General features: G+C 44.8%; 1 protein-coding gene across 4 annotated transcripts in view; it reads right to left on the reverse strand.

Moving 5' to 3' along the window:
* The window catches only part of AP1S2 (adaptor related protein complex 1 subunit sigma 2), a 106,980-nt gene that overhangs the window by 33,658 nt on the left and 47,536 nt on the right, over positions 1-25,786 (reverse strand). For 2 of the 4 annotated variants that reach the window (XM_073565275.1, XM_073565266.1), the window contains one exon: positions 1,517-1,900. The exons of the other annotated variants lie outside the window; for them this stretch is intronic. Coding sequence is in view for 1 of the 2 variants with exons in the window: in XM_073565266.1 (XP_073421367.1) it covers positions 1,865-1,900 (36 nt within the window). In the remaining variant the exon portion in view is untranslated. Of the gene's footprint in view, positions 1-1,516; positions 1,901-25,786 lie in introns of those variants that run through there. 4 annotated transcript variants of the gene reach the window in all.

A 25,786-nucleotide genomic window follows, 5' to 3' on the forward strand; every position in this document is an offset into this window, starting at 1 on the left:
AGTGCTGGGGAGTTGTAGATGAGATGAATCTGTGCTGCCCTTTATGTACATGCTCAGTAGTGACCAGTGCTGTTTGGTCATAGCCGAGATGAATCTGTGCTGCCCTTTATGTACATGCTCAGTAGTGACCAGTGCTGGGGAGTTGTAGATGAGATGAATCTGTGCTGCCCTTTATGTACATGCTCAGTAGTGACCAGTGCTGAGGAGATGTAGATGAGATGAATCTGTGCTGCCCTTTATGTACATGCTCAGTAGTGACCAGTGCTGGGGAGTTGTAGATGAGATGAATCTGTGCTGCCCTTTATGCACATGCTCAGTAGTGACCAGTGCTGTGGAGATGTAGATGAGATGAATCTGTGCTGTACTTTATGCACATGCTCAGTAGTGAGCAGTGCGCTGTGGGGTCGTAGATGAGAGGAATCTGTGCTGCACTTTATGTACATGCTCAGTAGTGAGCAGTGCGCTGTGGGGTCGTAGATGAGAGGAATCTGTGCTGCACTTTATGTACATGCTCAGTAGTGACCAGTGCTATGGGGTCATAGATGAGATGAATCTGTGCTGCACTTTATGTACATGCTCAGTAGTGACCAGTGCTGAGGAGATGTAGATGAGATGAATCTGTGCTGCACTTTATGTACATGCTCAGTAGTGAGGCTTCTCCCCCCTACAGATCAGAGGAAAAAGGCACTGGGAAGGAATGTCTGCAGCTCATCTCAAAACTGCTAGTGTGAAGAGCAAAACAGGACTGAGGCAAGTACTTATTGTATCATAATGGTGACGAACAGCCTGATGTTACCATTTTACTTCAGGAAATGGATCACTCAAACATGAGCCATGTATGAGGGAGTCAGAGTCACAGAAACTGAGGAGTCGGAGAATTGGCTAACCGACTCCGCAGCCCTGGCTGGTGTACAAGCTTTACTCCTTTCTGTGATTTAGCTGTAAAATAAAAGACCAAGCTACTGTTTCTTACAGTGGTTTCTGATTGGCTGCGCCAGTCACTCAACTTTCCCTACTGCAAGAGTAGAATACAGGAAACTGGTGAGAGGGGCACTATTATCATTAACTGGAATCTGGCAGCAGCGTTTTGCTAACTAATCTGAGAGCAGCATAATGTCAGGGCAGAGACTCTGATTCCAGTGATGTGTCACTCACTGGCCTGCTTGGTGTATTTATAAAATCCCCGTTCACTAGAGAACTAGTAATCCTGCTGCCATGCATTCCTCCATATTCAAGAGCCCTGTATAACCTCACCCCCACACTGATTGGCAGCTTTCTAACTATGCGCAGTGTACACAGAAAGCTGCCAATCAGTGGTGTGGACGGGGTTATACAGAGCTCAGCATTCAGAGAACTGCTAGATCTGCAGCAGACAACAACGATTTTACCAAAACTGCAGTAAGCAGCCCAGTAAGTCACATTGCTGGAATCAGAGGCTCTGGCTCTACATTATGCTGCACTCATGGGGTAGCAAAAACCTGGGGATAGATTCCCTATAAGAAGCTGCAGTCATGTCTTGTAGGCAAGTTTGTGTTTTGTTTTTATTGTGGACAACCAAGGACATAAAAAAAAAATTTGCAAGACAAAAGTAAAAGACAACAATAACGGAGTGCTCTAAACTAATATATACATTTTTTTTTTCTCTTTTAATCAACACGAGTCAAAGTTTATAACGTCAAGTAACTGGTCACACAAGGCCACATAACAAGGAATACAGAGATACAGTCAATAAAAGATGAAATGATATAAAAAAAAAAAAAAAAAAAAATATTCTCCGCAAGATGGATGTTTCCACTACTTCAATGGCAAGATGAATCCCAATGAAAGTCGTTTGATGTTCTGCATGCATGAAGTGTGCGGCCAATTAATATACTGGCACATTAAAGTACTCATGCCGGGGCTACAAAAGAAAGGCAGGTTCAAATGCAACGTCAACCGTTGGGTGAGAGACACTAAAGACGGAGCAGGAAGAGAATCAATAAATCATCGGATTTAGGAGAAAGGGTTAAGTTAATTTCCCTGATTGTTGTTAATAAGTTTGAGTAATGAGAAGTATCGGGTGCGGCCACATGGCGGACGCTCCGCTCACAGATAATGAACCATTGCAGGGATTTGGCCGCGTGGCCAGCCGCAACGTATGGCCGCACCCTTAGGATTTCAGAAGCACTCCCTTTCCCAAACAAGTTATACATTGCACATATCCCTGGCCTAAGGATCCAATATATTAAATGCTATATACTTTATAGCCTAATGGCAAAATTCTATAACCATGCTATGACATAAATGAACTACTAGAAGTACGGTGGCTGCTCTACTATCACAACCTGCATCTTGTTTGGAAATACCAAAGCCGAATTTGTTATTTTAACACTTATTTGGGTTAAAATAACTCGGCTCGATTAGGAATGTTACCTAACCGTGGGAAAGAAAGTCAAAACAGCACAATAAAAAAAAAAAAGTCTCCAATTCCCCTCCGAAACTCCTGGCATCACAGCATACAAAGCCTCGTTGCCAGCAGTACAGTACGTGACCCAATGGTGAGGCCACTGACTGGCTGCAGCGGTCACATGCTGGAGGATCACACACAAAGACTGGGGACACGATCAGAGTGACTGGACTGGATCGACAGGGTATTCATTTTTTTAACAACATTTGTAGCCTTTTTACGTTTCTTTTGAGGGCTGATAACCTCCATTAGGTGTAGTCCTAAAAATAGGGTCCCAAATAGGCGTTCACTGACAAACTCAAAAATGTGATCTACACTTGCGACAGTTATACTCTATTCAATGGACTCGGTCGGCACAGAATGACTGTTGAAACCAAGTGGCACCATCATTTAAAGGGAATCTGTCACCCCTTTTTTGAGATATCATATAATGATATCATTCAGTTGTGTGTCACATAAGGATTCTCTTAGTACTTTTGCTTCCCCCTGACAACGCACCTTTCATACATAAATACCTTGTTTATATCGGTTCACAAGTATGTAAACTGCCGACGTCCGATCCGATGGGCGGGGCTTATTCACCTGCTCCCCCCCCTCCCTGTCTTGCTCTACGCATTTCTTGTTGTGTAGAGCAAGACAGGGAGGGGGGAGCAGTTGAATAAGCCCCGCCCAGCGGACCGGACAGCGGCAGTTTACATACATGTGAACCGATATAAAAAAGGTATTTATGCATGAAAGGTGCGGGGTCAGGGGGAAGCAAAAGTACTAAGAGAATCCTTATGTGACACACAACTGAATGATATCATTATATGATATCTCAAAAAGGGGTGACAGATTCCCTTTAAGTGCACCTTCCCACCTGCTTGTTTTACATGAATCTCGGCCCTCCTCGGGCCCTATGAAGCCAGAGCTGTCAATCAAATAAGGTGGTGGTGGAGATGGAAAACAAGCAGGTGGGAAGGTGTAGTTAAAAGATTGGCCACACCAAGGGTGCATGGAGTGCCTGGACTTGGCTTCAACAGTCATTCTGTGCTGACAGTAAGTGGTGCGTTTAGGACGTAGGGGCATGGAATACCGTTCTCCAATGGAAGTTCAGAAATGTTCCTTTTTCAGAGCATCCTACAATATTTATACAAATATAGATGATTTGGTATTTTAAGAACTGCTTTACTTTGGTAATTGGAGCTTTTTTAAATCACCTCTCCCACTTACCTGTATCTCTGACTCAGCGGACTAATAAATACTATCTTCCCCGCCAATGGCTGACATGAAATGGCTGTGATATATGGATATGATAGAATACACCACATGTGGAAAATAAACACATTGACTACACTCCCTGAAGCTCAAAGAACATGTCAAATTGTTCAACATGTCAGAAGGGCCCCATGTGTGGACAACCAAGTCCTTTTATGATGGATCTTGATATCCAATACCGTATTCAGAGACAAAAAAAGAACAATGGCACTCTCGCCTCTTACTCCAAAAAAAATACTTGACATTCAACTACCCAAGCGTGCTTTTTAGGGGCATGCACATCTCAGTGTTCAACAGCAATTTGTAAATTTACATTTTTCTCTGGGGAGAATATGAGCAGAATAATAAGGGAAGGGGCGCATAATCGTATTGCTTCATTAGGATTCTCAAAATGTCTGGATATATAATATTTACTCTCAATTCCCCAGCACTGGCAATCTATCCCGAAAAATAACTCGAGCAGCCGGCAACGTAGAGCAAAACAGAATAAATCACAAAGATCTCGTCATTTGTGTGCAGAAGATATTGTGTACATCTGCTTCCCACTCATGGATTCAAGATAGTGCTGCTCCCTCCATTTCCATAATAATGATAGTTTTTTCTAAAGCTGTCGCTTCGGGAAACTGATCCGAGTCTGTGATAATAGCCAGCTTACCCGCCGCCTAATGTAACACAAGAGGCATCATTAATTTAAATAGAAAGGCGCAGGCTCACAGACAATGCTCTCGCTATGGAGTCTGCCAAGGAGCAACACCAATCCATCTTCACAGAGGATTTTCCAAGGTTACTTTGTAATATACTTGGGACTTGCCACACAATGCTCTATAAGAAGCTCTTACCTTTGTTATATCGGAAAATAATTACAATTAAATTTGAACAGGGTGAGTGAACAAAAATATTTAAGAGCCCTGTAGGATCCTGGTGGTGATTTATAGAAGACCTGTCACCAAATGTTTCATGCTGAACTAGACACATGATGTAAGAATGGCTGCAAAGCGGAAATTTTTTTATTTTGCTTTTCTGTTATGGAGATATTAGTAAAGTATTTAGCATCTAATGAGTTATGGGTTTTTTTAGTTCCAAGTGGGTGCTATTAGATAGTTTTCACTACGAGTGTGTACTACTTCTCCCTTAATGATGCTGACCAATCATAAGCAAACAGCAAGACCCAACGGTAAAAGAAAAAACACACCCACCATAACTTGAAGAAAGTTTTTCAGTGTATGCGATATGATGATGATACAAGCCTGATCTCCTGCTCTAACCTCCTGCAGGAGTCAGTGTGGGCGAAGGGGCAGCACAGCTGAGTATAGCTGTGTCACATTACAAACTCTCCTATCAGCTCCCAATTCTTGGTGTTTCAGCAATCATACTTGTGTGTTGGGCTCATCTTGTACTCCCAGTGAGATCAGAGCAGGCTGTCATTACAGCTCACAGAGGAGTAACCTGTGTATTCTGAACAATTCCAGTGTGTGATGTAAAGAGACCATGCTCAGATCTCACTGCAGAGGGAGTACGACACGCAAATGTGTGATAATAAACATTTCTTGACACACAGAGTGTGTGTGTGTGTGTCTGGGAAGTGGTGGTGTCAGCAGTACAGCAGAGCTAACCATGCTATGAATGGAGGAGAGCAGATAGAAGGGTTTGCAATTTTGTGACTCAGCTAAGCTCAGATGTACTGGCCCTCCCTGCAGAGACCCCTTATCGGAAAGATGTTAGTCATCTGTGCTTTCTAATCATGCAAGAGGCTAAACCAGGCAATCAGGGCTGTCTGTCATTATGCATCTCACATACTGAGAAACCTGCTCTAAGCTAAGGCAGGGCGTGTTCTTCTTTCATCTGCCTCTTACTGCCTGCTTTTTACTGGGCAGCATCATACAGAGAGAAGATGTATACACCCCAAGTGAAAACTGGTATAGCATCCGGCTGGACTAGGAAAAAAAGGTCTTTAGGTACCAAATAATTTGATTGCTAATATCTCTGAAATGGAGAGATGAAATCTAGAACAAAAAAAACAGCATTATGCTCTGCAGCCACTATTATATTGTGTCCAATAATACCTACAACTTTGCTGACTGGGTCCCCTTTAAAAAGTAGTTTTTGGTTCTTCAGATTGCATGTAAAATAAGACATTACAAGCTGCTCATTTCTGTTCAATCTCAATCCTGAGAGACAGGCATCCTTATAGAGAAGCATTTGTTCTTTTGAACATTCATCCAAGTTCATGTCTTGTTTGATCAGATTTACTCAGCATTCACACACCCGTGTGTTACCTTTTGACATAATTCACAGACCGGCTGTGGGTCTCTTGACCCAAAGCCTCAAAGGCATATCTAATACCGTTAAACTCTGGTGAGGAGACCTGTGGCCAGTCCATGACACACAGATGTATGAATGTGACTTTAGTCTTTATGAGAGTAAATGGAGACTGGAAACAGAGCGGACAGGGAGCCAAGCAATTGAGATTGAGCGGTAACCAGGAACCTGCAGTATATGTCCATACAAGCTGCAGAAGAAAAATGGTTAAAAATTTGTAATCCGAACCAAATGCACAAAAAACAAGCGAAAGGAGTCCATAGCCCTCAAGAGCCTTGTATATCTTCTCTGTCCTCTATCTACAGTGGGTTCGGAACGTATTCAGACCCCTTTAAACTTTTCACTGTTTCATTGTAGCCATTTGTTAAAAATTCAAAAAAGTTATTTTTTTTCTCATTAATGTACACCCTGCACCACATCTTGACTGAAAAAAACCCAGAAATGTAGAAATTTTTGCAAATTTATTAAAAAAGAAAAACTGAAATATCATATGGTCATAAGTATTCAGACCCTTTGCTCAGTATTGAGTAGAAGCACCTTTTGAGCTAGTACAGCCATGAGTCTTCTTGGGAATGATGCAAGAAGTTTTTCACACCTGGATTTGGGGATCCTCTGCCATTCTTCCTTGCAGATCCTCTCCAGTTCTGTCAGGATGGATGGTGAACGTTGGTGGACAGCCATTTTCAGGTCTCTCCAGAGATGCTCAATTGGGTGTAGGTCAGGGCTCTGGCTGGGCCAGTCAAGAATGGTCACAGAGTTGTTCTGAAGCCACTCCTTTGTTATTTTAGCTGTGTGCTTAATGCCATTGTCTTGTTGGAAGGTGAACCTTCGGCCAAGTCTGAGGTCCAGAGCACTCTGGAAGAGGTTTTCATTCAAGATATCTCTGTACTTGGCCGCATTCATGTTTCCTTCAATGGCAACCATTCGTCCTGTCCCTGCAGCTGAAAAACACCCCCACAGCATGATGCTGCCACCACCATGTTTCACTGTTGGGATTGTATTGGGCAGGTGATGAGCAGTGCCTGGTTTTCTCCACACACCCTGCTTAGAATTATCACCAAAAAGTTCTATCTTCGTCTCATCAGACCAGAGAATCTTATTTCTCATAGTCTGGGAGCCCTTCATGTGTTTTTTTTAGCTAACTATGCGAGCTTTCATATGTCTGGCACTCAGGAGAGGCTTCCATCAGGCAACTCAGCCATAGAGGCCCGAAAAGTGGAGGGCTGCAGTGATAGTTGACTTTGTGGAACTTTCTCCCATCTCCCTACTGCACCTGTGGAGCTCAGCCACAGTGATCTTGAGGTTCTTCTTTTTTTTTCAGTCAAGATGGGGTGCAGAGTGTACATTAATGAGAAAAAAATGAACTTTTTGGAATTTACCAAATGGCTGCAATGAAACAAAGAGTGAAAAATTTAAAGGGGTCTGAATACTTTCCGTACCCACTGTAATAAGAAGCTCTTCCAAATATAACATTCCTGATCCTTTGTTGCCCCTTGCAGGCAGTAAAAAAAGCACGTAAAAGCCTGAAGAAGATATCACCTACTCAACGGAGAAACGGCATGAAGAAGACAAGTCGGTGGGGGTCACCAGTGGATACGTGATAACTTGTTTAGGCATGAATACCCCTTTAACTGACCTTAAAGGGGTTATTCAGGACTATTTCATGTTTTTCCTACGACCCTTATAACTAACAGGCAGGGAGTTGCTAACTACCTGTCTGTGCTGCCCGGCACTAATCTCTGCCAGCACAGAGCGGTCACAGACTGCTCCGGCCAGCAGTAGCGGCTTCTGCTGACATCACGACGACAGAGCAGTGGCTTCTCTTCTGCTTTGTTGATGGAGCGTGGCTGCCGACGTTATGCTGATTGACAGGCGGCTCACCGCTGCCTAACTGCAGTGAGCGGGCTGTCAATCAGCATGACGTCAGCAATCTAGTCCTGTCAACAGAGCAGCTCAGAAGAGGAGAAGCTTCTCTGCTGATGTGGAGCTTCTGTATTGCCGGTAGGAGCAATCAGTGACCACTCTGATCTGACGCCAGGTGGAAGCAGCAATTAGTTGCCTCTGTTAGCAATAGCAACTACCTGCCTGTTAGTTTTAGGCCCGCAGTAAAAAAAATAAAATAGCCCGGGACAACCCCTTTAAAAATTTCCACAGAAGCATCACTTGAAGGTAAAGAAAAAGCAAACAGGCACAGACTTTTGGTGTCACCAGCATTTTTCGGCAAAGCAGTACTAGAGATCCTCAAATGTAAAGTTCTATGATTTTCTGCAACACTAGAACACACATTAAAAGGAGAAAAGATGATCCAGCTCACACATTGACATGGGACATGATCTCCTAACCGGTATCTACCAAGACATTGGTGCAAACCTTGGATCAAAGCTCAGGACCATGTGAAACAAAAATAGGGAAAGCGCTCCTTGTGTAAATCTACATTTACGATTTAGCTAAATTTATATATGCATATGATGCTAAATTTGGGATTCCATTTATCATTATGCATAACGCTTTCTGCTTTAATTTTTGGCTCCACTTTTCCAAAAGTCAGAACTTTTTTATTTTTCCATCAACACAGCGGCATGAAGGCTTGTTTTTTTTTTTTGCACGAAGAGTTGTAGACCAGATGTCAACATTCATCTATAACACAACGTACTGTAAATGAGAGGAAACAAAATTCCAAGTAGGGTGAAATAGCAAAAAAAAAAAAAAAAAACTCCGCAATAGGTCTTCGTTTTTACAGTGTTCATTGTGTAGTAAAAATGACCTGAATCTCTAGGTCAGCATGATTAGGGCGATGCAAACACATACCGGTACTTTTATTTTACCGGTGAAAAAAAAAAAAGCAATAACAAAAAAAAGAATTGGTTTCTGAGAACTGTACCTTTTCATATTTTTCTGTTGAGTGAGCGTTTGTTTTTCTGCATTGTGAGTATACAACGCTTTGGGCATTTATTATTGATTTTTTGCACAGGTGTCGCTACCAAAAAAACAGTAGAACTGCACTATAGGTATTTCGATTTGTTTTTATTTTGCATTACAGCTTGCGCTATTTACTGCATTGCAGCTGTATTGCAGTATAAAGCTAAAACAATGGCCTCCTATGGATGGACTTCACAGGAATACCAACATGAGGCCTTCAGCATGTCCCCGGTTGCCTTGCATCGTGGGGAGGCTAATAAATGCCCCTGGAATGTCAAGGCCCTGGACCACATGCCTTAAATGCTACTATCAGAAATTGCCATTGGCATTTAAGGGTTTACCAGCAGCGATGGGTGCTCCAATCGCTGCCATTACATAAAGATGCCGACTGTGTAATACAGCTAGCATCTGCCGTGTATGGTGCGAGATCAGCACACAAGACATGCGCCATACATGCATAAATGTACAGTGGATTTTGGGAAGGGGTAAACAAGAGGACTTATATATACACAACTGTTTGATTCATTACATCTAATATATAAAGCTCAAAGTGTGTATGTATGTGTGTATGTATGTGTGTGTGTATGTCCGGGATAGGCATCCGCACCGTCGCAGCTACAGCCACAAAATTTGGCACAGTCACACGTCTGGACCCCGAGAGCGACCTAAGCTATGTTGTGAGGCGAAATTTTAACCCCGCGCGTTCCAATTCACCAAACAATTTTGCCCCTATCTACATACTGGGGGAAAAAGTGTGTGCGCGTCAAGCCCCGCCCCTCATTATGTCATAATACCCCTATTTGCATACTGGGGAAACAGTGTGCGCGTATCAAGCCCCACCCCTCATTATGTCATAATGCCCCTATTTGCATAATGGGGAAACAGTGTGTGCATATCAAGCCCCGCCCCTCATTATGATGTCACAATGGTTGCCATGGCGACGCTGATGTCATCATAGGTTGCAAGCCCTGCCGCCGCTCATTATGATGTCATAATGGTTGACTATGGGATGGAGGATGTGTGATGGGTATATGGGCACGGGACTATGGGATGGCGGATATGTATATGGGCACGGGACTATGGGATGGAGGATGTGTGATGGGTATATGGGCACTGGACTATGGGATGGAGGATATGTATGACGGGTATATGGGCACGGGACTATGGGATTGCGGATATGTATATGGGCATGGGACTATGAGATGAAGGATGTGTGAGGGGAATATGGGCACTTGACTATAGGATGGCGAATATGTATGATGGGTGTATGGGCATGGGACTATGGGATGGAGAATATGTATGATGAGTATATGGGCAAGGGACTATGGGATGAAGAATATGTATGATGGGTATATGGGCACAGGCCTATGGGATGGAGGATATGTATGATGGGTATATGGGCACGGGACTATGGGATGGAGGATATGTATATGGGCACGGGACTATGGGATGAGGATGTGTGATGGGTATATGGGCACTGGACTATGGGATGGAGGATATGTATGATGGGTATATGGGAATGGGACTATGGGATGGAGAATATGTATGATGGGTATATGGGCATGGGACTATGGGATGGAGAATATGTATGATAGGTATATGGGCATGGGACTATGGGATGGAGGATATGTATGATGGGTATATGGGCACGGGCCTATGGGATCGTGGATATGTATGATGGGTATATGGGCACGGGACTATGGGATGGAGGATAATTTGCTATAACTAACCACAGTTAGTTACAATGCCCGGGCAGCGCCGGGCTCTTCAGCTAGTATAAAATATAGCACATTAGTATTAGCTCTGCCTGTTCTCTCATATGTTATATATATTGTGACAGAGTCATTGGCTTTGTGGAGGAGGGGAGGTAACGTGTCACTGCGCATGCAGCGGTCAGTGATGTAAAACCGGAATGTTTTTGTGTTTCCAGCACAATAGGTGCTGAGAGGTTGGTACAGAGTTTAATGGGACGGTTTTATGTGATCACCCGCAGTGTGGGTGGGAGGGTGCTCACCATACCCCTTTTCCCTGCAGGACCTGCAGGTGTAGGAGGAGCTGCAGTGAGGTCAGGATCACATGACTAGTACATGTGATGATACACCTGGACCTATGGTTCAGTCTGGGTGAGTGTTGGGAGAGAGGTGGAACTCCCACATGTGTCCCTTAGGAGCTAAGGACGCCGTGTGTTACCTGCTGTGAAGCCTGCAGGACAAGGACTCTGAGAGACTTTATTTTTGTTTTACCTTTTTGCCAGAAAAGCTTTGTTCGTTTTTCCTGAACCCTGCAACTGTTTATGATGTCTAAAATAAACCAGCAGGTGAAGGACTGTAAGGCTACGTGCATACGCTGCGGAATGCTCTGCAGATTTGGCTGCGCAGATTTTGTAAAATCCGCAGGTAAATCTGCAGGTCAAAAGACCTGCGGTTTTACCTGCGGATTAGCTTGCGGTTTTTCATCTCCACAATGGAGGAGATGGCAAACCGCAGCAGAATCCGCAGAAAGAATTGACATGTCAATTCTTTCTGCGGTTTTGAAACCACAGCAAATCCGCGCGGAAAATTCCGCACCGTCTGCACTGCGTTTTTTTTTTCATAGGTTAGAATGCTACTGTACACCGCAGCAAAAACTGCTGCGGATCCACAGCAGAATCCGCAGCGTGTGCACACACCCTGTTTCTGTGTCTACCTTTGTGAAGCAGCGGAGCGGGTCAACCCCTCACAATATATATAAGGACAACACCTGCAAAAAGTCAGTATGTTCTCCCAGTGTTTGCGTGGGTTTCCTCCCACATTCCAAAGACACACTGATAGGGAATCTAGATTGTGAGCCCCATCGGGGACAGTGATGATAATGTCTGTAAAGCGCTGTGGAATTAATGGAGCTGTATAAGTGAGTACAATAAATACATAAAAATATACATATATAGTTATTTTTTATATAATGTGCCTATCCCTGGGTACAGACCAATGTGTGGACAGGAATCATTCGTGTTATAAGATTCCACTCCATATACACCGCCATGCTGGTCAGTAATACCCTGAGCACAAGATCAGTTACCTCTTCACACATGAGGTAGGTAAGCCGTCATGCATCATCAGGCCCTGCACACACCCAGTGTTACACGTGCACAGTGTGTAGTTACCAGACACCTACAGGCAGTGTCACAACACATCATCTGAGTAACCTCCCCAGTCTTCATTCTGGCTCTATGAATACAAAACCGCACATTAAAAAAAAAGGTTTGCGTGCAAAACATTAAAATCATTCCAAGAACTGCTGCATTACCAATATGTATACACATCGGTCCACATGTATCTCATGGCCGTGTCTGGTCTGTAGAGACTGCCCCCCCAATTAACAGCATATTGCTTTACAATAATCTAAATATGCCGTGCCGATTAATTTTCTTAATTTCTTAACATATTTTTCCAGACGTCCGGTCGCTATTGATCTGGTGCAGCGTTTACCCCTTTAATGTGACCAAAAGTCCATGCAAAGTAAATTTATTGATGCCACCATGATAATCCCAGTAACGCAAGTCATTCACAATCCTGTGGCAGGAGATGACAGCGGAAAAAATAAAACAATGAACAGACCTGAGTGCAAGTATGGGGCATTCAGACGTCTGGGCAAATCGGTCTGAGATCAGGCTGCAATGTACAGACTGGCCGGAGCTCTCCTGACCCGAGAGTGGAAGCTTCATATATTTCCATAAAGCTGTCAGGCTCGGGTTGGGAAACTCGTGGCTAGTCCGTGCATTGCAGTCCGATGTGGGGGCGATTTGTACGGATATCTGAATATACCCTATATTTGTTTTAAAGTACAATACCTGATCAGACAGGCTTTCAGATGCAGTTGTGTGAAAAAGTGTTTGCCCCCTTCCTGATTTAGTATCCTTTTGCATGTTTGTCAAACTTAAATGTTTCAGATCAACAAACATATTTAAATATTAGACAAAGATAACAAAAGTAAACACAAAACGCAGTTTTTCAATGAAGGTCTTAATTAGTAAGTGAAAAAGAAATCCAAACCTACAGGGCACTGTGTGAAAGTGATTGTCACCCTTAAAAAATAAATTTCCTGTGGTTTATCACAGCATTCAGAAGCTTAGTTTAAAATCCCTAGCCACACCCAGGCCTGATTACTGCCACATATGTTATCAATCAAGAAATAACTTAAATAGGACCTGACTGACAAAGTGAAGTATACCAAAAGGACCTCAAAAGCTAGACATCATGCCGCAAAAAAATTCTGGGACAAATGAGAAACAAAGTATTTGAGATCTATCAGTCAGGAAAAGCCATTTTTAAAACTTCAGGACTCCAGGGAACCACCGTGACAGCGATTGGTGAACCTTCCCAGGAGTGACCGGCCAAACAAAATTACCCTAAGAGTGCAGCATCAACTCATCCAAGAGATCACAAAAGACCACACAACAACATACAAAGAACTGTAAGCCTCATTTGCCTCAATTATGGTCAGTGTTCATGACTCCACCATAAGAGAGAGACTAGGCAAAAATGGCATGCATGGCAGAGTTTCTAGACGAAAACCACTGCTGAGCAACAAGAACATAAAGGCTAGTCTCAGTATTGCCAGAAAACATCTTGATGATCCCCAACACTTTTGGGAGAATACTCTTTGGACTGACAAGACTAAAGTTGAACTTTTTGGAAGGTTTATGTCCCACTACATCTGGAGTAGAAGTAACACAGCATTTTAGAAAATGAACATTACACCAACAGTAATTTATGGTTGTGGTTGTGTGATGGTCTGGGGCTGTTTTGCTGCTTCAGGACCTGGAAGACTTGCTGTGGTAAATGGAACCATGAATTCTGCCTATCAAAAAATCCTGAAGGAGAATTTCCAGCCATCTGTTTGCGACCTCAAGCTGAAGCGCACAATTATCTAAAATACACCAGCAAGTCCACCTCTGAATGGCTTAAGAAAAACAAAATTAATACTTTGGACAAAGTCCTGAAATTAATCCTTAATTGAGATGCTATTGCATAACCTTAAAAAGGTGGTTCATGCTCAGGAACCCTCTAATGTGGCTGAATTACAACAATTCTGAGATGAGTGGGCCAAAATTCCTCCAGAGCGTTGTAAAAAAAACTCATTGCCAGTTATCGCAAACGCTTGATTGCAGTTGTTGCTGCTAAGGGCGACTCACCCAATTATTAGGTTTAGGGGACAATAACCTTCACACAGGGCCCTGTAGGTTTGGATATCTTTTTCCCTTAATAATAAAGACCTTCATTTAAAAACAGCATTTTGTGATTACTTGTGTTATCTTTGTCTAATATTTACATTTGTTTGGTGATCTGAAATATTTCCAGGTACTTCTCACAAGATTAGAATATCATCGATTAGAATATCATCAAAAAGTTAACTTCAGTTCTTGAATACAAAAAGTGAAACTCATATTATATAGAGTCATTACACACAGAGTGATCTATTTCAAGTGTTTATTTCTGTTAATGTTGATGATTATGGCTTACAGCCAATGAAAACCCAAAAGTCACTATCTCAGTAAATTAGAATACTTTATAACACCAACTTGAAAATGATTTTAATATCCGAAATGTTGGCCAACTGAAATGTGTTGTGAGTTCATTCTCTGGTCCTCCAGTAGTGAGTTCTCCTTCCAGACTCCCTCTGGTGGTGACAGGAGGTGGTGAGGCTGATTTAATCAGTAGAGATCTACCACCTGATAATGATGACGATTGGACCTCAGGAATCTTAGAATTTCCACTCTGGACCCGTGGAATTCTTAGGCGCTAACCACTGAGCCACCTCCTTTCCTGTTCTTAATAGTTAGTTGGGCCCCATCGTTTGCTCAGCCTATTTTCCTGCCTGTGTTTGTGTTTTCATCTTGTTTCACCGTCAATACATGTGTGGGGGCTGTCTATTCTTTTGGGGCCTGCTCTGGGGCAGTTAGTTTTCCCTTTTCTGGCTTTAGGCTTATGTAGTCCTCCGGCGGTGACAAGGCGTCTAGATCATCGTAGGAACGCTCCACTGCTACTGCTAATTGTGTGGTTAAGATCAGGGATCTGCAATCTGCATAGTTACCAACCTCTCTGGTTTTCTGGGACTTAGCTTTTTGTTGTCCTCCTCGTGACCCATTCATAACAGAAATGTATGTTCAGTAAATGCACTCAATACTTGGTCGGGACTCCTTTGGCATCAATTACTGTATCAATGTGGCGTGGCATGGAGGCGATCAGCCTGTGGCATTGCTGAGGTGTTATGGAAGCCCAGGTTGCTTTGATAGCAGCCTTCAGCTCGTCTGCATTGTTGGCTCTGGTGTCTCATCTTCCTCTTGACAATGCCCTATAGAATCTCTATGGGGTTACGGTCAGGCGAGTTTGCTGGCCAATGAAGCACAGTGATACCGTTGTTTTTAAACCAGATATTGGTACTTTTGGCAGTGTGGAAAGGTGCCAAGTCCTGCTGGAGAATGAAATTTCCATCTCCAAAAAACTTGTCGGCAGAGGGAAGCATCAAGTGCTCTAAAATTTCCTGGTAGACGGCTGTGCTGACTTTGGTCTTGATAAAACACAGTGGACCTACACCAGCAGATGACATGGCTCCCCAAACCATCACTGATTGTGGAAACTTCACACTAGACCTCAAGCAGCTTCGATTGTGGCCTCTCTACTCTTCCTCCAGACTGAGACCTTGATTTCCAAATGAAATGCAAAAAAATTTACTTTCCTTGTGGAGTGTGTCAATGACTGCCTTCTGGACATCTGTAAGGTCAGCAGTCTTCCCCATGATTGTGGAGCCTACTGAAACAGACTAAGGGACCTTTTTAAACACTTAGGAAGCCTTTGCAGGCGTTTTTTGTTAATTATTCTGATTTACTAAGATATTGACTTTTGGGTTTTCATTGGCTGTAAGCCATAATCATCAACATTAACAGAAATAAACACTTGAAATAGATCACTCTGTAATGACTATATATGAGTTTCACTTCTTGTATTGAAGACCTGAAATAAATTAACTTTTTGATGATATTCTAATTTTATGAGAAGCACCTTTATGTGTGACAAACATGCCAAAGAATAGGAAATCAGAAATGGGGCAAACACTTTTCACACTACTGCATTATCAGTCTTAATGCCCTAAATATTATGACCCTATAGTTAATTTTCTTCCAGAAACAGTGCCACTCCCATCCTTTAGTTATTTCTGATATCGCAACTAATTCACTTGAATTGGTTACAATACGAGACGCAACCCGTAGACAAGAGTGGCCTTGTTGGAAGAAGACTGCCTTGGTTTTCTACCCTCAAACAGCTTTTTAGCCACATAGCATATTTCCTCCGTCAGTGCTGTGTTTGCAATAACCAGCCAGTTGGATTTGCACAATATCACAAAGTCTAATATTTGCTTTTCTGACTTGCTCACAATTCTTCTTAAGCTGAGGCTGAGTTAATTACTTTGGGCTTTGCGAAAGCAAAAATATTACATTTGAGGGGGGTGAAACAACGGAGCGTGGCTAATCCTGGCAACCAATTAAAATAACACACGCTGCCAGTCCGATTCATCCAGAATAAGGCACCCGCCACATGTTATTGAGCAGACACTATGACGTTATTGGTAGGGATGAACACCAGTGTTTTCCCCCCTAAATCATGTTTATAATCAATTTTATTCTTCATTTGCACAAAAAGAGCTGAATTCTGAAATGGTGTGGGGGGGCTGGGACCCTCACCAAGATCCAGGAGGAGAAATATCTGCACTCATGACAATGGGGTGATGATCACCTATGTATATACACTTATCTATCTATCTGACTGCACATCTTGCTACGGTGTTTCATTAAAAACATAGTTTGAAAAGGCGGCTGGGGACTACTGGAATCGAACTGACTAGTCCAGCGCAGCCCCCACCTGGCTCCCCCCCATCCCTTCCAGGTGATTGACAGGTCTCTCCCATGTGTGCACATACGTAACATATCAGGCAATCGCACTGCCCGGCTCGGATTCATGCTGCCCATGGTGAAGGCAGCACAAAACTACACTGTGTGCACAATTATTACACAAGTCAGTATTTTGACAATTTTTATGCAGATTTTCCCTCCGCGCTGTATAAACTTGAATGCTTATTGGATGAAGCAGAACAGGTGATGTGTACTTGTGCAATGAGGTCTAACGACACATCTCCCTTTATCAGGGTGTGCAAGAATTATTAGGCAGCTTGTTTTCCTAAGAGATTTAATTAAGAAAAGTAAAATATGTTAACAAGTCTTACAGAGGGACGCAGCACTCTTGAAATTGCTACGATATTGGGTCGTGATCACAGAATTATAAAAAGTATTTTTGCAAATAGTCAACAGGGTCGCAAACAATGCGTTGAGACAAAAAGACGCACATTATCTGCCAAAGATCTGAGAAGAATCAACATGAAGCCACCAGGAGGCCATTATCCTCCAGTGCGGTCATATTCCAGAACTACAACCTGCCCGGAGAGAAGGTGGTCAGTGCTCAGAGACAGAGGGAAGCTGAGCCACCACTGAGCAAGACACAGAAGTGGAAATGTCAACACTAGGCGAAAATATATAAGAATATCTTTTTGTAAATATGCGGGTTTATTGACCTTTTGCATTGACCGACCACTGTAGTCGTTGAGTAACAGAAATAAGCAAAAATACAAATTGCCCAATAATTGTGCACACAGTGTAGTCAAGTTGTAAGGAAGGAGATCCAGCTCTAGGAACAGACTCTTCTGAAATAGTGTCAGCATCAAATTCCAGCGCTAATCTAATTGCTATAATATTATCCAATGTCCTTTGTATGGATTTGCTGAAATAAAGAAGAATCTGTTTGTACTGCTGGATCGCCTTCCTTACTACTTGGTTATCCAGGCAGTGGCAGAGCCGGGGTCCGAGCCCCAGACGTATTGGGTCAATATCAACAGTGGGCAGGAACGTATGCATTTTGTTACACTTTGCCCTATTTTTTTCAGCAGATATGATGGAACCTGCAGCAGAAGCTCGGAACGCAGACATGCACCTGGCCTTTGGGTGTTACATGTGAAAAGAGCTACTTAAAGAGGTTACCTGGTGCCCCTCAATTTCGCATCAGGAAGTAAGAGGTGGTGTTTGGGGTTGTGTGAATGGCTGCCTGCAAGGTATCGTGCACCTGTCCCAGGTGGAATAGGATGAACGCTGTAAATCTGAGGATCTTGTGCTTGATCCATCAAGTGGTCACTGGAGCAACACTAGCAGAACCTGTCACTACTGGATGTGGAAGTGAGAAGGCACCAAATAATCCCTTGAAGGGTGATTGACCAAAATGGGACCATAGGACAGGAATCAAACACAAGAAATTCCCCTTCAAAGATCCAGAGTAGGGTTATTTTAACACCATATTCTTGCTCTATGTAAAAGAAAAAAAAAAAAAGAACCCTATTAACCCCTGCCACCCCAGGTCTTCGCTGTCACAGCAGAAATGATGAAGTCACGACTACAATACGTGACCATCGCAGCCAATCACGGATCATGCGTCGGAGCCATGTGACTAGCTGCAGTGGTCACGTGTAGTCCTTATGATGCCACCGCGGCAGCCATGTCAGCAAAGACTGGAGAAGTGACGCGGGAGCGGCAGAGGGTTCACTTTCTTATTGTCACATAGAGCAAGCCTATGGGGTAACAAAAATAAATTAAAGCTAAATCCAGTCCAATAGAATTGGCAAATGCAATGTTCAGAATTTAATAACTACAATGGAAAACGCTGCTGGGATTTGCTGGATGATGAAAAGAAAGACCGAGAGGCAGCTAATTTCCACCCAGCCAGGAACACATGTGACTGCAGGGGTCTCAGGTCCCCTCTTCTTTCTTTCCCACCTCCTTTTTCCTTTGGGGCATTAAACATTAATTAACACCCCCTGCAATACCTCAAACTAAGTAACTATAATTATGCTAGATGGCAGAACAAAGCATATGGCGATGCAAACTAATATTCAGCAAAAGCAAAAAAAAATCACAGCAAAGGATAGTTATATCACATGTAATACAAAACACGAGACGGTTACAGCAGTGCACACTGCCACAGACACAATGCTGGCAGCGGTCACATAGTGCTACGGCCGCTCTCTACTTTCATTTTATCGATTGTTTCAGTAGGTAGACTTCCTCCAGGAATACCTAAATCTTCACAACCCTCAGTACCGCACAGATATCTAGTCTGTAGCGTAATATAGACAGGAGACACGCTCCTCCGTAGGCAAAGCATCGCTCAGATATCTGGGCAGCAAAGCAGTGTACTGTGCATGTGTCTATGGGGCGTCAGTGAGAGTGCTGCAAAGTAAAGGCAAACACCGCTAAGAACTACACGGCAAATGTGAGAATGGGAATCAACCCAGATGTTGTCACACAATACAAGGAAATCTCTCGGGTGAATGGCCAATACAAGAAATCATCATCTACATCATCAGTGCAAACTGAGGAAAGCCCATCTCCCATCTGCAATTTGGGGAATTACCATAAAAGGAAACAGTCAACTCATGGCTCCCGTAGTTTTGAGCCTGGCTGTGCAATGTATATTTTTTATGCTGCGGCTTTTCAGAGAACATACTTTGAAAAGTTGGCCAGGGCCAATAAGGAAGGACCTCACTAATCTGATGCGGTCCCCACCAGGCTTTTTCTTGTTCCAGTGAATTGACAGGACTCTGTACATAGTGTGCAGGAAGAGGCCGGCCCGGGATTACATTGGACTAGTAAGATCTCTCTCTATGTACATAGTGGGCAGGAAGAGGCCGTCCCGGGATTACACTGGACTAGTAAAATGTCTCTCTATGTACATAGTGGGCAGGAAGAGGCCGGCCCGGGATTACATTGGACTAGTAAGATCTCTCTCTATGTACATAGTGTGCAGGAAGAGGCCGGCCCGGGATTACACTGGACTAGTAAGATCTCTCTCTATGTACATAGTGTGCAGGAAGAGGCCGGCCCGGGATTACATTGGACTAGTAAGATGTCTCTCTATGTACATAGTGTGCAGGAAGAGGCCGGCCCGGGATTACATTGGACTAGTAAGATGTCTCTCTATGTACATAGTGGGCAGGAAGAGGCCGGCCCGGGATTACACTGGACTAGTAAGATCTCTCTCTATGTACATAGTGGGCAGGAAGAGGCCGGCCCGGGATTACACTGGACTAGTAAGATCTCTCTCTATGTACATAGTGTGCAGGAAGAGGCCGGCCCGGGATTACATTGGACTAGTAAGATCTCTCTCTATGTACATAGTGGGCAGGAAGAGGCCGGCCCGGGATTACATTGGACTAGTAAGATGTCTCTCTATGTACATAGTGGGCAGGAAGAGGCCGGCCCGGGATTACACTGGACTAGTAAGATCTCTCTCTATGTACATAGTGTGCAGGAAGAGGCCGGCCCGGGATTACACTGGACTAGTAAAATGTCTCTCTATGTACATAGTGGGCAGGAAGAGGCCGGCCCGGGATTACATTGGACTAGTAAGATGTCTCTCTATGTACATAGTGGGCAGGAAGAGGCCGGCCCGGGATTACACTGGACTAGTAAGATCTCTCTCTATGTACATAGTGTGCAGGAAGAGGCCGGCCGGGATTACATTGGACTAGTAAGATGTCTCTCTATGTACATAGTGGGCAGGAAGAGGCCGGCCCGGGATTACATTGGACTAGTAAAATGTCTCTCTATGTACATAGTGGGCAGGAAGAGGCCGGCCCGGGATTACATTGGACTAGTAAGATCTCTCTCTATGTACATAGTGGGCAGGAAGAGGCCGGCCCGGGATTACATTGGACTAGTAAGATGTCTCTCTATGTACATAGTGGGCAGGAAGAGGCCGGCCTGGGATTACACTGGACTAGTAAGATCTCTCTCTATGTACATAGTGTGCAGGAAGAGGCCGGCCCGGGATTACACTGGACTAGTAAAATGTCTCTCTATGTACATAGTGGGCAGGAAGAGGCCGGCCCGGGATTACATTGGACTAGTAAGATCTCTCTCTATGTACATAGTGTGCAGGAAGAGGCCGGCCCGGGATTACATTGGACTAGTAAGATGTCTCTCTATGTACATAGTGTGCAGGAAGAGGCCGGCCCGGGATTACACTGGACTAGTAAAATGTCTCTCTATGTACATAGTGGGCAGGAAGAGGCCGGCCCGGGATTACACTGGACTAGTAAGATCTCTCTCTATGTACATCGTGTGCAGGAAGAGGCCGGCCCGGGATTACATTGGACTAGTAAGATGTCTCTCTATGTACATAGTGTGCAGGAAGAGGCCGGCCCGGGAATACATTGGACTAGTAAGAGCTCTCGCTATGTACATAGTGTGCAGGAAGAGGCCGGCCCGGGATTACATTGGACTAGTAAGATCTCTCTCTATGTACCTAGTGTGCAGGAAGAGGCCGGACCGGGATTACATTGGACTAGTAAGATTTGTCTCTATGTACATAGTGGGCAGGAAGAGGCCGGCCCGGGATTACATTGGACTAGTAAGATCTCTCTCTATGTACATAGTGGGCAGGAAGAGGCCGGCCCGGGATTACATTGGACTAGTAAGATCTCTCTCTCTATGTACACAGTGGGCAGGAAGAGGCCGGCCCGGGATTACATTGGACTAGTAAGATCTCTCTCTCTATGTACACAGTGGGCAGGAAGAGGCCGGCCCGGGATTACATTGGACTAGTAAGATCTCTCTCTATGTACATAGTGTGCAGGAAGAGGCCGGCCCGGGAATACATTGGACTAGTAAGATCTCTCTCTATGTACATAGTGGGCAGGAAGAGGCCGGCCCGGGATTACATTGCACTAGTAAGATCTCTCTCTATGTACATAGTGTGCAGGAAGAGGCCGGCCCGGGATTACATTGGACTAGTAAGAGCTCTCGCTATGTACATAGTGTGCAGGAAGAGGCCGGCCCGGGATTACATTGGACTAGTAAGATCTCTCTCTATGTACATAGTGGGCAGGAAGAGGCCGGCCTGGGATTACATTGGACTAGTAAGATCTCTCTCTATGTACATAGTGTGCAGGAAGAGGCCGGCCCGGGAATACATTGGACTAGTAAGATCTCTCTCTATGTACATAGTGTGCAGGAAGAGGCCGGCCCGGGATTACATTGGACTAGTAAGATCTCTCTCTATGTACACAGTGTGCAGGAAGAGGCCGGCCCGGGAATACATTGGACTAGTAAGATCTCTCTCTATGTACACAGTGTGCAGGAAGAGGCCGGCCCGGGATTACATTGGACTAGTAAGATCTCTCTCTATGTACACAGTGAGCAGGAAGAGGCCGGCCCGGGATTACATTGGACTAGTAAGTGCTCTCGCTATGTACACAGTGGGCAGGAAGAGGCCGGCCCGGGATTACATTGGACTAGTAAGATCTCTCTCTATGTACACAGTGGGCAGGAAGAGGCCGGCCCGGGATTACATTGGACTAGTAAGATCTCTCTCTATGTACATAGTGGGCAGGAAGAGGCCGGCCCAGGATTACATTGGACTAGTAAGATCTCTCTCTATGTACATAGTGGGCAGGAAGAGGCCGGCCCGGGATTACATTGGACTAGTAAGATCTCTCTCTATGTACATAGTGTGCAGGAAGAGGCCGGCCCGGGATTACATTGGACTAGTAAGATCTCTCTCTATGTACACAGTGGGCAGGAAGAGGCCGGCCCGGGATTACATTGGACTAGTAAGATCTCTCTCTATGTACATAGTGGGCAGGAAGAGGCCGGCCCGGGATTACATTGGACTAGTAAGATCTCTCTCTATGTACATAGTGGGCAGGAAGAGGCCGGCCCGGGATTACATTGGACTAGTAAGATCTCTCTCTATGTACATAGTGTGCAGGAAGAGGCCGGCCCGGGATTACATTGGACTAGTAAGATCTCTCTCTATGTACATAGTGTGCAGGAAGAGGCCGGCCCGGGATTACATTGGACTAGTAAGATCTCTCTCTATGTACATAGTGGACAGGAAGAGGCCGGCCCGGGATTACATTGGACTAGTAAGCTCTCTCGCTATGTACATAGTGGACAGGAAGAGGCCGGCCCGGGATTACATTGGACTAGTAAGATCTCTCTCTATGTACATAGTGGGCAGGAAAAGGCCGGCCTGGGATTACAATGGACTAGTAAGATCTCTCGTTATGTACATAGTGGGCAGGAAGAGGCCGGCCCGGGATTGCATTGGACTAGTCAGATCTCTCTCTATGTACATAGTGGGCAGGAAGAGACCGGCCCGGGATTACATTGGAGTAGTAAGATCTCTCTCTATGTACATAGTGGACAGGAAGAGGCCGGCTCGGAATTGCATTGGACTAGTAAGATCTCTCTCTATGTACATAGTGTGCAGGAATAGGCCGGCTCGGAATTACATTGGACTAGTAAGATCTCTCTCTATGTACATAGTGTGCAGGAAGAGGCCGGCCCGGGATTACATTGGACTAGTAAGATCTCTCTCTATGTACATAGTGTGCAGGAAGAGGCCGGCCCGGGATTACATTGGACTAGTAAGATCTCTCTCTATGTACATAGTGGACAGGAAGAGGCCGGCCCGGGATTACATTGGACTAGTAAGCTCTCTCGCTATGTACATAGTGGACAGGAAGAGGCCGGCCCGGGATTACATTGGACTAGTAAGATCTCTCTCTATGTACACAGTGGGCAGGAAAAGGCCGGCCTGGGATTACAATGGACTAGTAAGATCTCTCGTTATGTACATAGTGGGCAGGAAGAGGCCGGCCCGGGATTGCATTGGACTAGTCAGATCTCTCTCTATGTACATAGTGGGCAGGAAGAGACCGGCCCGGGATTACATTGGAGTAGTAAGATCTCTCTCTATGTACATAGTGGACAGGAAGAGGCCGGCCCGGGATTACATTGGACTAGTAAGATCTCTCTCTATGTACATAGTGGACAGGAAGAGGCCGGCCCGGGATTACATTGGACTAGTAAGCTCTCTCGCTATGTACATAGTGGACAGGAAGAGGCCGGCCCGGGATTACATTGGACTAGTAAGATCTCTCTCTATGTACATAGTGGGCAGGAAAAGGCCGGCCTGGGATTACAATGGACTAGTAAGATCTCTCGTTATGTACATAGTGGGCAGGAAGAGGCCGGCCCGGGATTGCATTGGACTAGTCAGATCTCTCTCTATGTACATAGTGGGCAGGAAGAGGCCGGCCCGGGATTACATTGGACTAGTAAGATCTCTCTCTATGTACATAGTGGGCAGGAAGAGGCCGGCCCGGGATTACATTGGACTAGTAAGATCTCTCTCTATGTACATAGTGTGCAGGAAGAGGCCGGCCCGGGATTACATTGGACTAGTAAGATCTCTCTCTATGTACACAGTGGGCAGGAAGAGGCCGGCCCGGGATTACATTGGACTAGTAAGATCTCTCTCTATGTACATAGTGGGCAGGAAGAGGCCGGCCCGGGATTACATTGGACTAGTAAGATCTCTCTCTATGTACATAGTGGGCAGGAAGAGGCCGGCCCGGGATTACATTGGACTAGTAAGATCTCTCTCTATGTACATAGTGTGCAGGAAGAGGCCGGCCCGGGATTACATTGGACTAGTAAGATCTCTCTCTATGTACATAGTGTGCAGGAAGAGGCCGGCCCGGGATTACATTGGACTAGTAAGATCTCTCTCTATGTACATAGTGGACAGGAAGAGGCCGGCCCGGGATTACATTGGACTAGTAAGCTCTCTCGCTATGTACATAGTGGACAGGAAGAGGCCGGCCCGGGATTACATTGGACTAGTAAGATCTCTCTCTATGTACATAGTGGGCAGGAAAAGGCCGGCCTGGGATTACAATGGACTAGTAAGATCTCTCGTTATGTACATAGTGGGCAGGAAGAGGCCGGCCCGGGATTGCATTGGACTAGTCAGATCTCTCTCTATGTACATAGTGGGCAGGAAGAGACCGGCCCGGGATTACATTGGAGTAGTAAGATCTCTCTCTATGTACATAGTGGACAGGAAGAGGCCGGCTCGGAATTGCATTGGACTAGTAAGATCTCTCTCTATGTACATAGTGTGCAGGAATAGGCCGGCTCGGAATTACATTGGACTAGTAAGATCTCTCTCTATGTACATAGTGTGCAGGAAGAGGCCGGCCCGGGATTACATTGGACTAGTAAGATCTCTCTCTATGTACATAGTGTGCAGGAAGAGGCCGGCCCGGGATTACATTGGACTAGTAAGATCTCTCTCTATGTACATAGTGGACAGGAAGAGGCCGGCCCGGGATTACATTGGACTAGTAAGCTCTCTCGCTATGTACATAGTGGACAGGAAGAGGCCGGCCCGGGATTACATTGGACTAGTAAGATCTCTCTCTATGTACACAGTGGGCAGGAAAAGGCCGGCCTGGGATTACAATGGACTAGTAAGATCTCTCGTTATGTACATAGTGGGCAGGAAGAGGCCGGCCCGGGATTGCATTGGACTAGTCAGATCTCTCTCTATGTACATAGTGGGCAGGAAGAGACCGGCCCGGGATTACATTGGAGTAGTAAGATCTCTCTCTATGTACATAGTGGACAGGAAGAGGCCGGCCCGGAATTACATTGGACCCAGTAAGATTTGTCTCTATGTACATAGTGTGCAGGAAGAGGCCGGCCCGGAATTACATTGGACCCAGTAAGATCTCTCTCTATGTACATAGTGGGCAGGAAGAGGCCGGCTCGGAATTGCATTGGACTAGTAAGATCTCTCTCTCTACGTACAAAGTAGATGGGATGAGGCAGACTGGGGATCGCATCAGTACAGTCCCCCGATGACTTTTCAATGCATATTTAGTCTGAAACTCCAGGGGCATTACAGGGTAAAACAT

The sequence above is a fragment of the Dendrobates tinctorius genome, unplaced genomic scaffold (genome assembly GCF_039654945.1).
Source record: "Dendrobates tinctorius isolate UK_male_01 unplaced genomic scaffold, ASM3965494v1 ptg000016l, whole genome shotgun sequence".
Lineage (NCBI taxonomy): Eukaryota > Metazoa > Chordata > Amphibia > Anura > Dendrobatidae > Dendrobates > Dendrobates tinctorius.